A 17,172-nucleotide genomic window follows, 5' to 3' on the forward strand; every position below is an offset into this window, starting at 1 on the left:
GTGGTTTCTCACCCTGAACTTGCGACCCGCAGTGGTCACGCACTACTGAGTCGATCAAACCTCAACATATCCTCGCGGCATAATAAATCCGAGTGCATTTTCGCTGAGAAAACTCGCGTAGCCAGACGCGCTGGCCGGCTGATTTTTCTAACGGTTTGTTTGAGTGCCGCGATCACAATGATTCTCTGGGTGATATGCCTGGTGCTTGTGCTTTGGTTCGCGATCTTCAGGTACAGGCGAAGGAATATGTACCGGCTGGCGAAGCACATTACTGGCTCTAAGGATGAGTTGCCCGGGATTGGGGTCGCGCATCGGCTAGTCGGGAACACAGAGGGTGAGTCTGGACTTGATATAGTTACTTATAGTAAATATTTATGCGGGATATGGTAGATATATTATTAGGTAGTGTATGATTATGTAGGATTTCAAGGGATCTATTGGGTAACAACCCTTGAAAGCTATGAAAAAAGCGTTGGGTCATTTGATTACTTTATTTAACAGCTGTAACGAGAAGTTTTTAGGGAATAAAATAAATGAAGTGTGTGTTGGATGCTTACAGTGAAATAAGTAAAGTTATGAATGTTTTTCGAATTCGCTAGTAAATAAGGGTACATTTAACAATAGCATGGACCTATTAAACATAAAAAGTGTGTAAAAGTTTTTTTTTTTATTTTTATTACCATGAAGTAGGATTTGTATGTACCTCAGTATTTTTTTGAGTTAAAAAATATTTAACTTATCAGTATTTTATGATTTTTTTACAAAACAGTAACAAAAAAGTAACTTGCGTGAAAAATATCGATTGTTTGGGCAACTTCATCCGGTTGTTTACTCTTTGTTTTGTTTCAGAAATCATGTACTCACTACAGCAGCTCAGCTACGAGTCTATACACAATAATGGGATTATAAAAGGATGGCTAGGACATATTTTGTATTTTGGTGAGTACTACTATTTATTTATTTATTTTACTGTATTAGGAAAACTTAACTAATTTTATTTTGTAGATAACAATGACAGGGTAGCTTATGTTGCACAAGTTTCCACCTCTAGGTAGATTAGTTAGGTAGTATAGGGAGGGTTAACTAAAGCTTAGACTTAATCTTATCGCAAATACACATAACTTTATAACAAAAAGAGGGAGTTAAATTATAAAACAAAAACAAAGAAATCAAACTAAATTAAACTAACCAGGTTTATGAGAACCAAAGTAGTCAGAAACCAGCTCTATACTTTCTGTTATTTTGTAAATTATACCTAAATCTAAATGAACTTTTTACCCCATGTACCTGCTGAATATTTCAGTAGGTATGTTTTAACCTACTGAACTCCTACTACTTAGCTCAATCCTTGGCTTCTATCATTTTTATGCATACTTTGGTTGGTTTCTATGTCCTATCCTTTACAATATACTTATATGTATAGGATAGGACCTTTGGATTTACCTGACTGAAATATCGTTTAAATAATATTATATCTTAAGTATTAGCAAATTATGGTATCCTCTATGTATCGTCAAGTTACTCACCCCCGTGCTACGATTCGACTTCCAAACTGTATATCGAGTGACCATCATCATTCCTCATCTTTGTCCGCCACTTCGACGCCGCCTTTGTAAAGATAGTTCACAGTTTACTATTACACGTGAAAGGGCATAAGTCAGTTCAAATAAGGTTTTTCCTACTACGTAAATAGTGAGTCGTAGCGCTAGTTTAGTAATTTGCTACTTTGACGTAAACGCACACGCACAGTTCAACGGTAGCAAGACAATGGTCTTCCATTCTAAACTACCGTATGTTGCAGCCAATACCTGTTTACTTTTCTAATACTATTACGTTTAGTCAGTAATACCATCCCTTGGTAAACTGAAATTCATGAAACTGAGATTCATGGTTGCGATTGACAAAATAGTCATCTGTAAGTAGCCGCCGTAGAATTCCTTAAATTAGAACCTGCCCCCAAGATGAACTCTTTTATCGAATGAGGAGCACCTCTTCTTTATTTGCTTTTTTTCTTTCCATCTCTATTTCTAGGATGCACTTAATTAGAGTTTTTGTATATATTATTATTTAGGTTGGGTACATTGATCAGCATTCGGAAAATTAACTTATAAATTCCATAATTTTAACAATTAATTATTGTACTTATTTTTGTTCCACAGTGGTAGTGGATCCTGTGGATCTGGAAGTAGTTCTCAAATCTTGCCTAGAGAAGGATGACCTGCATAGATTTATTAGAAAAATCATCGGCAACGGAGGAATATTTGCTCCAGGTGAGAGGTTACTCTACATACGGTCAGCTGCATAAGTAGCTATACATTTTTGTACCTTGTCAAACTGACTACATAACAATCCGTCAATGTTTGAATATGCAGTTTGCGAGTTTGTCTAGGCAAAAAAGTATACAGCTACTTATGCAGCTGACTGTACCTACGTTTATAGAAGTATCCTGCAACATTTCAATGGAACCTTGCTCTTACAGCGTTACACCTAGATATAATATCATCAGGTCAGGTCAAGTGGTCAGATATTTTTCTTCCTCAATGAGTTCAGAACACAATGTGGGTCAAAAAGTTCGACGTTACGTTATGATAGTATAGTTTGCGGTAATAAGGCAATTTTTTCATGTGAATAAGCGGTTTTTGACGCGTTTAAAGGACTATGACCTTGCTTTGTTTTATATAACAGCCAGGAGGGAATATATGAACTAATTATACCTGAATAGGAGTATAGTTTGAACATCATCATCACCAGCCCGTATTGTCTACATCTGGACACAGGGCTCCCTGATGAGGGCTCCACAATACTCTGTTCACGGCCTTCCTCACCCAGCCACTACCGTTTACTTAATTGTAAAATTTTAATAATATAATTAAAAAAATAAAATACATGACCTTTTTGCAGTGTCAATTTGGAGGCGTCGTCGGAAGATTATGGTTCCAGCATTCAGTCCTAAGATTCTCGAAAACTTTGTCAATGTGTTTTCTGAACAGAGTCAGATACTCACGAACAAACTGTCGAACTGTGCCAATGGAAAGATATTCAGCATCTGGCATTATCTCAGCACATATACCCTGGATTCAGTATGTGGTAAGTTAATTTATTTGTTTACGTAGCCATATTGTGTCCCGCTGCTAGGCAAGGTGCTCCCATGCTTATTAAAAAAAAACCTTCATAAAAAACTTACATAGTCACTACTATATCATCAGCTTTGAGAATAAATATAGGGATGCAACACATGGGCATTAGGATTTACAATTACAATAAAATTCTGGTCGGCCTATTTTTGTTTGAAATGTTTTGTTTTCATTATGCCGCCGCCGCCCCGCGACCCGTCTGTATACTCTACTAGTTTTGTCCAGCATGGTTCACTTCAGCTTTAGTGTTTTTGCAGGAAAAAAATATACATTGGGTATACCAATGTAACTTTATAAGCTTGTAATTAGCAGAAAGTTTGTAGATATATAATTCATAACCTTTTTTTTAAATCAAAATCTAACAATATTTCCTTTATACTTCAATAGTAGTGTCCCTGGACGCTCTACGAATGTATATTGGCTACTCTACTCGAAACTTCAAATTTTCCACACATTTCCTGTTGTCTTTAATCCTAAATTTCCTTTCCTCATCATCGTCATCATCTAATGGCTGGTCTATCCTTGACGGTGTTTGTAGTGAGTGTTAATTCCAGTTTTGACGGTGTTGTTAGAACGTGATCTGATTATATCAAACCCGTTCATCCTACGTGTATGGGTTTTACCTAGGCAGTTAGGTACATCTGCTGCTATTATAACTATTCGAGTGTCGTTTAAGTAGTTCCGGCTAACTTGTACTGGTAACTACTTGACTGGTTTAAGGGTTAGATGGCTTCCAGTAGGTTTTGCACTTTACGCGAGTCACTTGACTACGATTTGCTGTAGATAGCAAGGAATGAAAATGGTTTGTTATGTCGGTACGGTTTTACGTAATGTGAGAGTAGGAAGGAGTATTGAAAGATATTTTATATCATAGTCGGGTTGTAAATGATCGAAGCATAGTCCATCCGCCATTATCATATCGTTGTTTCTTTCTGCTCATATTAGTGTTTTAATGTTTAATGCATCAATTAAAAATAACAGTTTTTCTATTGTTTTTGTTATAAGTGCCATACTATTTACACAAGCCTTATCTGATGGTGGTAGGTAATTTATTATAATATGTTCCGTGTTTCTATTACATGTCCATAAGATATCTACAGACGCCGCCGCCGAGCCTATTAGACACGAGCCTTGTGAAAATAAATTCACTTCTATACATTTGTCATGAAGGATATAGGTGTAGGGTACTTGCCAAACCGTGAAAGTTTGTCAGTTCATTTGCAAAACACCCTGTATTTAAAGATGATGCCTATTCATATTGAGTATTTATTTATTGAGTATTGAGTATTTATATGAAAAGATAAGAATATTTGTCAGTGTTGTATTTATTGTTTTGTATAGGTGTATGGAGCTGCTCGGCTCACTGTACTAACTTACCTAATATTCCACATAATTATTATAAAGCAGTGCTCACATTCAGCGAAAATCCACCTTAAGATAAAGAGCCCCTTATCCAAACGGAGAGTAGTTTGTAGAAAAATTACGTTCATCAGAAAAAAAATATATATACGATGAATAAAATCATTTGACTTTGACCCCAACTTCAACTGTTCCATCTACAGAAACGGCGATGGGCGTGCACATAGAGGCGCAAAGCAACAAAGACCTTCCATTCCTGAAGTCCATGAACCGGGTCCTGAACCTGGTGACGGAGAGGATCTTCCACCTGTGGCTGCAGGCCGACTGGATGTACCGGCTCTTCTGGTTCAAGCACTCCGAGCATGATAAATGTGTGGGCGTCATGCACAAGTTTACCGATGAGGTGAGTAAAAGCCCACACTGTTTAGTCCGAGTGTTATGTAGACGTAGGTACATTGTTGGGATTGTTGTATAGTATTTGCATAACTTTTGAATCTGCCATACATACTCAGCAATGTACGTCTACTTAAGGCACGGTAATGATCCACTGTAGGACTCATGCACTGTCTCCTGCACTCTTGGAGTGTATTTAGAAGCAGTGTGTGATTTTCTGCATTTCTGTTATATTGCCATAATCTCCACGTATTTTGTAGTTGACTTTGAGGAGATTCACCTGATGAGACCACGATGATTTTTTAGAGAATCATCTCTCACTAGCTGATCTCATTCTTGTTAACCTACTTATCTTAAAAAATGATGGTGCAAAGAGCAGTCTACGGTTTTTTTGACTGCCTGACCTATGTGTAGATAGGAATTATTTATAATAATAATATGATTGTATTGCAATCATACTTTGATGTTTTTAATTACTATTTACTTAATCATTATTTATGTAATTATACATATTAAAATATACGTATTTATTCTTCGGTCAAGGTTTTATTATATTAATTTTTTGCTAACTACTACTGTTAAATTTTAGCATTGTTTTATTTTTCAGGTTATAAAACGTAAAAGAGCATCTATAATTGCTGAAAAACAAAACAAAACAGAGACTGGCGTGGAGTTCGGTAAGATTTACTTTTATTCATTTTATAATGTCTAACCTTTATCATCTTAATCAGCTAACAATCGTCCCTACGTACCTACGTATAAAAAATATACCTTAAGTTACTCATTGGAGTAAATATAACCAGGCATGTGTTTTACGATAATTCAGCCAATCATATAGTGGTTATAGAGTTCGCTAACTTAGCAACAAAAACAAGTGCCAATACAAAAAACTTATTAAAAAGGTTTCAATTTGGTTAAAGGAAATAATGATGTCCAATGCATTTACCCGCTGCAGAGTTACCTTTGTCGGACTCTACTTAAATATGTTTTGCCTATCTGGGTATTCTCAATAGGGAAATCCTTAGTATGAAATTCATTGATCAAGTCGTACTTATAATACTAAGATTCTGTAACAACATTCTAAAAATTAAGTAGGAACTGATTTTTAAAAAACCGGCCAAGTGCGAGTCGGGCTCGCGCACAAAGGGTTCCGTAGCAGCAAATATAGTGTAAGCACAATAACTTAACCAAAATTACAGTTAAATCAACCTATCTCAAAAACTATAAGAGATACTTTGATCAAACCAAAAATCGTTGAAAGAGTTAATTAGCATGCATCACCTCTATTTTTTTTAGAATTTTATACCCCGTAGTTATAAAAATAGAGGGGGGAGGACATACTTTTTACGACTTTGAGAGCTGATATCTCAAAAACCGTTCACTTTAAGAAAAATGTTTTTTAGAAAACTTTATATCATTTTAAAAGACCTTTCCATTGATACCCCACACGGGTATGTACATCGAAAAAAAAAATTTCATCCCTCAGTTACATGTATGGGGGGCCCCACCCCCAATTCTTTTTTTTACTATTTAGTGTCATATTTTTGTAGCGGTTCATACAACACATATTCCCATCAAATTTCATCACTGTAGTACTTATAGTTTCCGAGTAAATCGGCTGTGACAGACGGACAGACGGACAGACGGACAGACGGACAGACGGACATGACGAAACTATAAGGGTTCCGTTTTTGCCATTTTGGCTACGGAACCCTAAAAAAGGATATTAAACTCACTTAACTGGTGTAGTTAACCAGTTTAAACATCCTAAGAACCTAAATAAAAGAGAATGTGATTTGAGGGCCATACATTTATCAGGTGCTTAGTTAAGTTTGGACTTCCAGACAACTTTTAACTAGTTCCTTGACCGAAATAACCAACGATTAAATGCGGTAATTGCATTAAATTTGAAGAACTGTTGGCCCTACGTATTATCCCACATTGAGCCTAAAATAAAATAAATACCGTAATATAGTAAGACTATTTATCATTCAAATCCGTTCAGTAGTTTTGGTGTAAAGGAGTAACAGACAGACAGATAGACACAGTTACTTTCGCATTTATAATATTAGTTAGGATAACCAACAGGATCAGATAAAAAAATAACAAAACTCTTGCTCCCTGACTTATCTCCCTGTTGTCCATTGTGTAGACGTGGCCGTTAAACCTCTGACTCTACACTTTGATGATATTACTCATAATTAGTTTAAATACATTGTCAGTTCCTTATTTACAGACAATACCATATAATTTAACAAAACAGTCTATCTGTACCATGCTATTTTACTGACCAAACAGCAAACGCATAAAGCTTAGTAAATAAACAAATGACTGCGCTGGCTGCTAAACGATCATTATGGCTCAATTCCTCATCTAATTGCACACATATTTGTATTCAATATAAAGTAATTGTCTAACTGGAACCAGCCATAATTAGTGATTGGTGCTTTGATCCGCATTGTGAGAAGCAGTTATGTAATTAGGTGCCCACATGTTATAATATCGGTAGACAGTGACATTGCATTTTATTTATTTGTAAAATCTGATGCTATCTAAGCAAGTAGGTACTTTACTGTTGCACATGAGCATCGCTTCGCCTAAAAAAACTTCCCGTTGGAATACCGGCATAAGAAGTAGGAATCCATATACCTACATGTTAATCTAACATGTCAGCTTTCTGCATACCCCTTCAGATGTCACGCTTAGACAAAACAGACCTAATTTAAAACCATCCTTTCAGATCTCGGCACGTATCAAATGAAGACGTTCCTTGACCTGCTCATCACTTTCTCTGGCGGAGACAAGGGCTACAACGACGTGGAGCTTCGAGAGGAGGTCATGACCTTGACCGTGGCTGGAACTGATACTTCTGCAGTGGCCATAGGGTACACCCTGAAGCTACTCGGGAAGTACCCTCATATTCAGGAGAAGGTTTATCAAGAGTAAGTGTTTTGTATAAACGTATAAGACAGATCATTTCCAGACGCAGTTGCACGGCATTTTTATCGATGTAGATAAACTCGGCTAATGCATGTTCAGACAAACACATCTCCGTGTTTAACGCGAATCAAGATAGAGTGTCGTTTATCTACGTCAATAAGGATGCCATGCAGCCGGGATAGTGCGTGGAGTCAGTAAATTTTCTATCTTTGGACTCGTTCATTGGAAAATCCTCCTGCTTAGACTTTTTAACACTGTTTTGAAGGTAAATGTTAATTGGTAGTAGTAGTAAGGCTTACAGCCGCATACTTCTGTCCAAGATCTAATTCAATGCACTAAAAAGGCATGCGAGAAATCTCGTAAGTTACTCATCAAAACCTTCAAACACTTCGTTGAGCAGGAAACTCTTGAAGTTTTTTTACATTTAGGAATACATACTTAGTAGTCCTTACTATACCTACATAATCATGGTGAATCCTATCATGTGTGAGTCAAAGGCAGTTCTGATTATCTAATACTAGGGATCCAGTGTATAGAAAAGGGATGCATGAAAGAAGCCTCCCCGATGACAACAGACTGATCTGACTGGCCTTGGCTTGTTCAGATTTAGTGTTTATCACTAATACGTTAATAAGAAAACCAAAGTAAATTATTAGTACGCTAAATGGTAATTTTCCCTTTCAGATTACTGGATGTTTTTGAAGGTTCCGACAGACCTTTAATAAAAGAGGACCTCATGAAGCTCACTTACTTGGAGCGCGTGGTCAAGGAATCCCTGAGGTTATTCCCCCCAGTACCGTTTATCATTAGAAAAGTCTTGGAAGACATTAAATTACGTAAGTACACGAGTTTATGTATTAATTGACTTGTTATTATGGTACTTTAATAATTATATACATTTACATACACATTGTATATAGGTGCAGGTTCATTGTACAATGTACGTATAGGGCAACATAACAGTGCGTTGATGTTGATTGTGATATACTGAAAATCAAGGGTTAAGACGTGTGATGCAAAGCTAATAAGCTCTACTAAATTGTCTAATTATACGCTTCACTATTACTATGTACATAGTCACTACATAGTCACTACCTCACTACATAGTATAATCTTAGTTTGACATTGATTTTCATCGATGAGCGGACGATGATTTACGTACAATATCATTTCAGATTATGTTGATCTCAATATCTAGTACGGTGAAGTAGTTATTTCAGAGTAAATTGTATATTTGTATTGCATGATAACGCAGTTCCAATGTAGCCAAAGTACAGTTGAATAGTATTTTGGCTAATTGGCAACATAAGTAGGCGAATCACGTGAATGTCAGACAATTTGCTAAATTACATTTACATAGACATGGCAATTATCTAAATACCGAACGTAGCGTTCTAAAATTACCCAGTACTATTTAAAACGTAGCTGTAGCTGTTTACTATTAATTTATTGCATTAAATTTACATACGTAAGGTACTGGTAATTTATTTTCGTAACATAGGTATTTTATCGTAGAGAATCAAACCGCAAATAAATATTAGTTCAATGAAGATTTAGCACATGACGAGTCCTAGAAGGAAACTTTGTAGTGATACATTGAATCTGGAATTTAGCTAATGTATTCAACGAAACATTCCTTTAAATCTAATCAGATACATAACTGCATTGTCAACTCTAAAATTAACCTCAGATTATCCTGGAACTTTTTTGAAAAATCAGCAGAAAACATTTTGATTACAATTGGCGGTGCCAGTCAGCCCTAGTAGCTCTTAAAGGATGTGAACAAAAGTTCCATTCGGGTGCCACCTCTGAACGAAACAGTGTAAGGGCTCGAACACATAAACTCGATAATACGACGTTTTGCGTGAGTTGCATCGTACTACTCTCTTATCGCTCTCTCCCATTGCGTAGAGGCCAGAGGGTATGACCGAGTCCGCGTTGTTCTATGCACTCTCCTTATGAACACGTGCGACGCGACATCGTATCGTTTCTTTGAAGAAACTAATAGACTAACATTTTCTATCCATCTCACACAGCATCAGGGCGCGTCCTGCCCGCCGGGTCGGGGGTGGTGGTCTCCATCTGGGGCATCCACCGAGACCCACACTACTGGGGCCCGGACGCCGAGCACTTTGACCCGGACCGGTTCCTGCCTGAGCGGTTGAATCTGGCCCACTCTACGTCGTTTATGCCCTTCAGCAGTGGGCCCAGGAATTGTGTTGGTAAGTGAAGTGTAGAGCCGGTTTTTTTGAAATATACAGCAAAAAGAGTATACTAAGCCGAAGAGGGTGACCTGTGTAGAGGCGGTTTTTTTAAATATACACCAAAAAGAGTATACCTACTAAGTTAAAAGAGGGTGACTCAGTAAGTCATTCTGAATAACACTGTATTTAGTGGTAGTTTATTATATTGTCCGGACCAAAAGTAATTTCAGTTTTTTTTTCGGTTCGAAATTGCTTTTTTGGTCTGACACTAGTTTGATGTTTCATAATTATCAAATTGCTCTTTTAATTATTCCCGCGTGCGTTATTAAAACCCCTAAAATATCCAAATCCGCATTAGGTTTTTACGTGGTAAATAGACGATTTGTTAAGATATATAATGTTGTTTGTATATGATTCTTAAACCCGACGTCTGGCTATAATTTCGTATCGGTGCCAGGAGATGTGAAAAATCCTGATTTTCATATTGGGATTAAAAACACAATAATATTACAAAATCACATACTTATACGAGTACATATTATATACAGATGCGGTAACGTATATAAATAATACATATATAGGTACGCGCAAAATAGCGCTACGGCATTGATTGCATATTTCATCAAGCAATGTTATCATCGGAAAGACAAAGCGATCACTTATTGACCCTACACATTATATCAAACTATTCCAATCAGTCTAATGAATCGAACGCAGTTCCTCTTTGTGTACACCTCAAGGGCACCCATCAGCACCCTATCGGCCATCACTTTGCCATACATTATTCAATATGACTAAAACTCGTGTTGCTTCCTGCAACGTACGGCGATATTAATCTCAATTTTCTTAATGAACTACTACAACTGGTGCAGTTACATAATTACGTGATGCAGGTACTAGTGGACGCCCACAAAGAGTATTATTTTATAAACATTTCCCTGTAAAAGGATTAATAATTCCCTATAATTATAGCAGTGCGGTAGTGCGGGTAAAATATGTCCTCGTTAGTGAGTCAGCCGCGGTTTAGGCGTTGTTGATTGATCTGTGGCAAGACAAAGGCTTTTGTAGCGGCACTTGTTGCCCTATTTGGCTTTATTTCTTGTTTAAGGCCGTCCGGATTAAAAACTTTTAACTAACATCGGTATTTACTATATTTTAGCCAACGCCTACCTACTTACACTTTTAAAAGTTAGTTAGGTACTACTAATACCTCCTATATTTTTATGTCTTAAAGATAAATATAGAGATAAAATACTCTTTATTGCATACAAACAGAAACAGTTTCACAAACATAGAAAAGATGATAAATAGTACAATCATAAGTCATAACTAAGTCCTATTTGAGATTTAAAAACCAATTTTTTATGTATTTTAACATCATCACAACATACAAACTTACTGATTGTATAATTGTCTCGATGAATGATTTAATTTGAACCAGTTGTGCACCATTAATGATACTACAGCTATTAGCCATTGCAATAATTACTGTACTCGTAGTAACTGACCCTTAGTTACATAATTGTTATGTTATAGCAAGTTATCTTCAACTGAGTACTAATCTAATATGTACTTTATTGACATGCACGTTTAGTATAGTGCATTAAATCCTAAAGGGCTGAATTATTATTATTATGTGATCCGAGGAGTATTTCCTAGAGGTACAATCAGCTGCATAAGCTACTCGTATATACATAGCTACTTATGCAGTTGACCCTACTATGTACCAGATAGAGGCCTAGAAAAGAGTCTAACTGTCACTCTAATTTTGACTTCGTGAAAGTCAGAACTCGTTTGTTTTAGACAATTTATTAACCAACACTCTTTTTCTACATATTTGTTTAAACACCTTAAAAGCAAGTTAAACTCCGTAAATAATCCAGGTCTCACCATCCTGTAAGAATTAAAAATGCTACCAAAAATACTAATCATTAACCTTTTATTTCAGGATACCAATACGCGATGATGTCAATAAAGACAGCCCTCTCCACTGTACTGCGGAAGTACAAGGTGGTCGGTGATCCAGAGCCTGGTCCCATACCGTCCATGAGGGTCAAACTGGACGTCATGATGAAGGCAGCTGATGGGTACCAACTGGCGCTTGAGAGGAGACCAATTGCATAGAATACTGTTTTAGTTAAGTTAAAACTTAGAGAATAACCCCTGAATTCATATACTGTATTTTAAGTTTACAAAACGTTTACAAATGACACAAATGACTTTGAAACACAGGAGTTTAGACTCTTTATGTCAGTCAAAAAGGTCAAAATTCGTATATCACAACATAATTTGTAAACTGACTATTTTAAAGTGACGAAAAACTATGAATTTGGAGATAAGTGTCTTGTGATTTCTGAGGCAATAAGTAATGCATTGTCCATGGCTCGCCAACCATTAACAGAATAATCCAATAAACATGTTTTAAACATTGCCAACAATAAAAGTACCTACTGACTTACTCTAAATAGATATATTTCTGTAACATAGATATATATATTGATATATAATAGATATATAGAACAATGCGGACCCGGGTGATTGCATATACATAAGTATATATAAAATACATTTTAGTGTTTTAAAAAACGAAACTTTATGGAACATCATAATAATGTAGTTTCAGGTCATCGTGAAAAAGGATTTCGGTAATCTTTCAATATTAAACTAAAAATATACTATTTAGTAAGTACTTAAACAAAATAATATGATATTTGAACAACTTGTTGCAATTTTCTTAACTACAGTAAGTTTCAGTTATTTATAGGCATCAAGTGAATTATTTATTTATCATCGTTCCGATAAAAGAATGATAAAGAATACCATATATTTTATATTTCTTAAGACGTTTGCCAATAAAATTAGTATGTAAAATTATGTGTTAACTGTAAATAAATGTAGTAAATAAGAAAATTAAGTAAGTTTCTTTAATTAATCTTCACCTAAAGACCTCCAGAATAATGAAGTATGTAAGTACCTACTTATGTGTGATACACATATTACACATGGTTTATCTAACTAAAATTAACATAGAACGAGTTTTATTGAACCTATAATTATTAAAAGTTTAAATTAATAGTAGATGGGGCTGTTTTAATATTAAGTTCACACTAACACGCGAAATATACATAAAAAGTTATATTCTGAGGGTAGCCTTTTAGTGGCAAATGCAATGATGTTAAAAGTTTAAAGTACTTATATGATTTTAATTCCTAAACTAATTTAAAGTTTCCCCTCAGTAAAACCCTCAGTAATTAATTCAGTCGGTAAGTATTATAGTATTAGTATTAGGTTCCTTTTTGGACGCATTTTATAGTACCTACAACAAATTTTGCCAGGTCAGTAATGAACCTAGGATAAGGATTACATAAATTAACTGAACAGCCCATATCGTAATATAAATAATAAATTGAGGTCCTTCAGATCAGTGGCGGCTGGTGCCTCAGATACCCGGTAGTGCACTTTATGGGTTTAGTAAATTTTGGAAGAAAAATAGATTAGGTACCTATTACAATTGGAAGTAAAATAAATTATAAGTATATTTTACCTTATTTATATTTTAAATCCATTCTGCGTGCCTTTTTTGACGCGAAATTGCTTCTCCGCCGAAACGAAAACAACACACGGAAAGCAAAATAAAGCATTTAGTCTCTCACATCCACATAACCATTTCTTTTTATTGTACATTTCACTTTTGGAAATTCAGGTATAAGTTATTTTTTTTGTTTTGCACTCCTGTTTTAAGATGAGAAAAGGCAAAGGCCGAGGCGGCCCAGCAGATTTAATGTCCAGTCTATTTTGAAATGTCCTATTGCTTTTTATGAAGTCCATATTGTATTTTGCACTCATTTTCACTCACACACACACACACATACACACTCACGAAATATTTACTACTTTCTTAGTTAATAAGTAATTAGAGTAACAAATTAATTACGTATTCGCGCGCGAAAGGTGAAACTGCGACAATGACATGACAAGTGCATCGTTCGTAGGTCACGCCACCGGTCAAGGCCACCGCCCGCGCATCCCGAGATTCCCGAGGCGTCATTCGTATGATTTCGGCAATTTCCGGTCGCGTGCGGCGCACGAATTTATCCTAGAACTGCATACAGTTTGTACTGAGCATCTTCCGTCTCACGCGCCGGGCGATTTCCATCCTGTTTCATACTATGTGTAGGAGCTCGCTCCGTGCGACAATCCGAGCGCACGAGGCCGTTTTTGTTCAAGCAAAAATAAGATCTAATTCTTTCGCAGTAGAAATCAAAATAGGCCAGCTCGATTTAATTTAACTCGTAACGTTCGAATGATTTATGTAATTTCTGTTTAGGGTAGGTATTACGGTTGTTATATTGGTATTTTTGTGAAGTTTTCTTTAGACGTACCTAGTACCTACCTAGTCTAGTATGGTATAGGAAGAAGGAAGGTACATATTTAGAAGGTTTTTAAATGGTAGTGCGTTGCACGGGCGCACTTAAGGTGCAGCCGCCACTGCTTCAGATACCAACGATTTACAACTGAACGATTTTTTGTAACATCTCATCTCAGTCAAGAATCGTTTTATTTTGTTACTACCTACATATAAGCTGTATTACCAAAATGTAAATTGAATAATTGTTATCTCTAGTCATCTAATTTAAATAATCCGTTCAGCTGTATCATAAATTTGTGTAATTAAATGAAAGCTTTAACAGGATTTGCATAAACCAAGTAGGTACACGCCAGAAATACGGTAATTGGCTTGTTTAAACTTTCAACTTTTAAGTAAATGAACAAAGGTCGTGGAGGGGACACACGGTGCAGTGAATGGTAAGATCTAGAATTCTAACTTATAAGCCTAGGTCAATCAAATATTAACTTTTAAAAAACTCTAACAATGTCCAATGAGAAACTATAATTCTTCAAGATACTTCTAATGGTTACAAAGTTCAACTTCATCAATAAAAGTGATAAATAAATAAAAACCTGCGATAAAGAATGACTGGAACTTAGCAACGCTGCAACGTTATTCCTACAGAGGACTCTGTAAACGCTAAATAAGGAATGATTCACACCATTTGAGCACGAGAAGAAATTACAAGAAACTAAATAGGTACTAGCCAGATATTATGTTTCAATTTTCAAATATCTTCATTACGTGGGTAGCAACTATGAACGGAGGATTATAATGTGGCCTTGCACTCAGCAAGCGTGCGTCCCGAGCATCCATTAAGAAACGCTATTTCTGTATGTATTACTGACTAAAGCTTACTTTAGACTGGATGCAATTTTTATGACTTTTTAAGCTGATTCCCCGAAAGGATTCCGTGCTTACATCCACTTATTATAGAAAGTTTATGATCCCTTGTTTGAATGAAGGATAAACTATGAACGAGAAATTAACCGTGTGATGAAATATTTTGAAGAATAAGCAGAAAACAACTTATGAACAACCCAACCAAGCAAGCTGTACCTAATTCAATAAATTTTCACCGCTTACGCACCGCTCGTGAAAAATCGGAACTGTTTCGTAAAAGATAACATCTTTAACGCATTAATCATGGAAAGACAGGGACGATTTAGCATTAAAACATTAAGTAAGTTTAAAAATAGTTCCTCATTGCTCGCCGTAATGTTCGTGTAATGCCGTCGGCCTTTCGACTAAACATTTTCTTGACCCTGAAACTTTCAACGGCTTACTTAATATGAGCGGAGTCATGAGGTCTAATTGTATTATGATAGAGGCCGTCTGTACTTAGGCCATTAGAATCAATTTGTCTTTCGAAATGCATGATATTCAGCGATTAAAGTTTTCGATTAAGTTAATAATGGTAGGCTGGGCGGTTTTCGGATTTTAAAGTTTAGTGACGTCACGTCTATCATAGATAGACGACAGCGATGTCATAATGCTTTTGTTCGACATCGGCATCATTCGAAGCATTCACGTATACTTCTATATTCACGGGTACATACATATACAAACCCATGCATGCATACGCTATCTAGAATTAGCTTGAAAATAAAGTTCAATCATACCTTAACCTAGGTACCCAAAAGGGTTCCGCTCATCTCGCATAATCTTTATTGACCAAAACTCATTTCGCATAACTCGTATGGTCTAAACTTTTTTGGCCGAACCATCACTTTGCCAAGACTTATGTGGCATAAGGCTCGTTTCGTCTAAAACTCTCTAGGCACAATCTTTAAACACCTAAGTTTCGTTTGCTAAAAATTTATGTTCGTCTATACCTATGTATAATCTTGTTTCTCCTAATGTTATCTTAATAAATAATATATTAAGTATGTAGTATAAATGTACAAATTGTGGTATTTTTCTCCTACATCCCGAAAATCACGATATTGTATGATCAAAAAATCGAAAGTTAACGACCAATATAATTATTACAAACCCCATAAGATCGAAACCTAAAAATAGGTGCGACGACGAGCAAAGCGAGGAGGAGCGTGTTAGGTGCACATGTTCATCAAAACCAAAGCGGAGCGCAGCGGAGCGGAGCGGAGCGTTTTCCAAATAGCGGGAACAATACAAGGCACCAGTTTGCGCTATGTAGGGAGACGCTCCGTCAAAGTTAAAGCCAAACGAATATTATTACTTTGTATAAACCTATGCCATAGCATTATTAGGCTATTCAAGATTTGGCCATACCATTATTAGGCTAAACAATGTTATGCGAAATAACTTTTTACTAAACGAGATTTATGCCATACGATTTTCGGCGTAACGAGACTTTGACCAAACGTTACTATGCAATACGAGATTAGGCAAATAAATCTTATGCCAAAAAAGGTAGAACCTACCCAAAATTACACCGATAGTATTTCTGTAATACTTTGATTGACGTACGCCACATCGCTACCGCATCATCGCGCATCTAGGTACAAAAATACAAATTATACTTTAAAACGTAGAAAAACGTGAAGGGGCACCAATCAATTAGATTAGAATACAAAATGTCGAGTAATTCCGTTCAGGCGTGCGTGCTCGATGCGATTGTTAAAAACCGCCCTCGATTCCGTCACGGCGCCCTATTCACGAAGACTACAGACTACAACCCCTGACTGGTCAATCCACGTGACAAACCCTCACCTTACAGTTTCTTATATTTTTGTATGAATTCCTAATCATTTGTTTTCATAACAGTAAT

The 17,172-nt window shown here is 36.2% G+C and overlaps 1 protein-coding gene across 1 annotated transcript; it reads left to right on the forward strand.

Moving 5' to 3' along the window:
• The first annotated feature begins 59 nt into the window (after positions 1 to 59).
• On the forward strand, positions 60 to 12,730 carry LOC105394885 (cytochrome P450 4V2). Its single transcript, XM_048629242.1, has 10 exons — positions 60 to 334; positions 850 to 939; positions 2,160 to 2,270; positions 2,902 to 3,087; positions 4,697 to 4,896; positions 5,494 to 5,563; positions 7,627 to 7,828; positions 8,511 to 8,662; positions 9,863 to 10,048; positions 11,979 to 12,730. Exons 1-10 carry the CDS (start codon positions 178 to 180, stop codon positions 12,152 to 12,154), a joined length of 1,530 nt encoding a protein of 509 aa, XP_048485199.1. The 5' UTR covers positions 60 to 177; the 3' UTR covers positions 12,155 to 12,730.
• The last annotated feature ends 4,442 nt before the right edge of the window (positions 12,731 to 17,172 follow it).

The sequence above is a fragment of the Plutella xylostella genome, chromosome 22, assembly GCF_932276165.1.
Source record: "Plutella xylostella chromosome 22, ilPluXylo3.1, whole genome shotgun sequence".
In the NCBI taxonomy this organism is placed as follows: domain Eukaryota; kingdom Metazoa; phylum Arthropoda; class Insecta; order Lepidoptera; family Plutellidae; genus Plutella; species Plutella xylostella.

Bases quoted from the DNA above. Each gene is read 5' to 3' on its own strand.
- LOC105394885 (XM_048629242.1), top strand. From the start codon at position 178: ATGATTCTCTGGGTGATATGCCTGGTGCTTGTGCTTTGGTTCGCGATC. The intron at 940-2,159 runs GTGAGTACTACT...TTTGTTCCACAG, and splicing joins AGGACATATTTTGTATTTTG to TGGTAGTGGATCCTGTGGAT. The intron at 8,663-9,862 runs GTAAGTACACGA...CATCTCACACAG, and splicing joins CTTGGAAGACATTAAATTAC to CATCAGGGCGCGTCCTGCCC.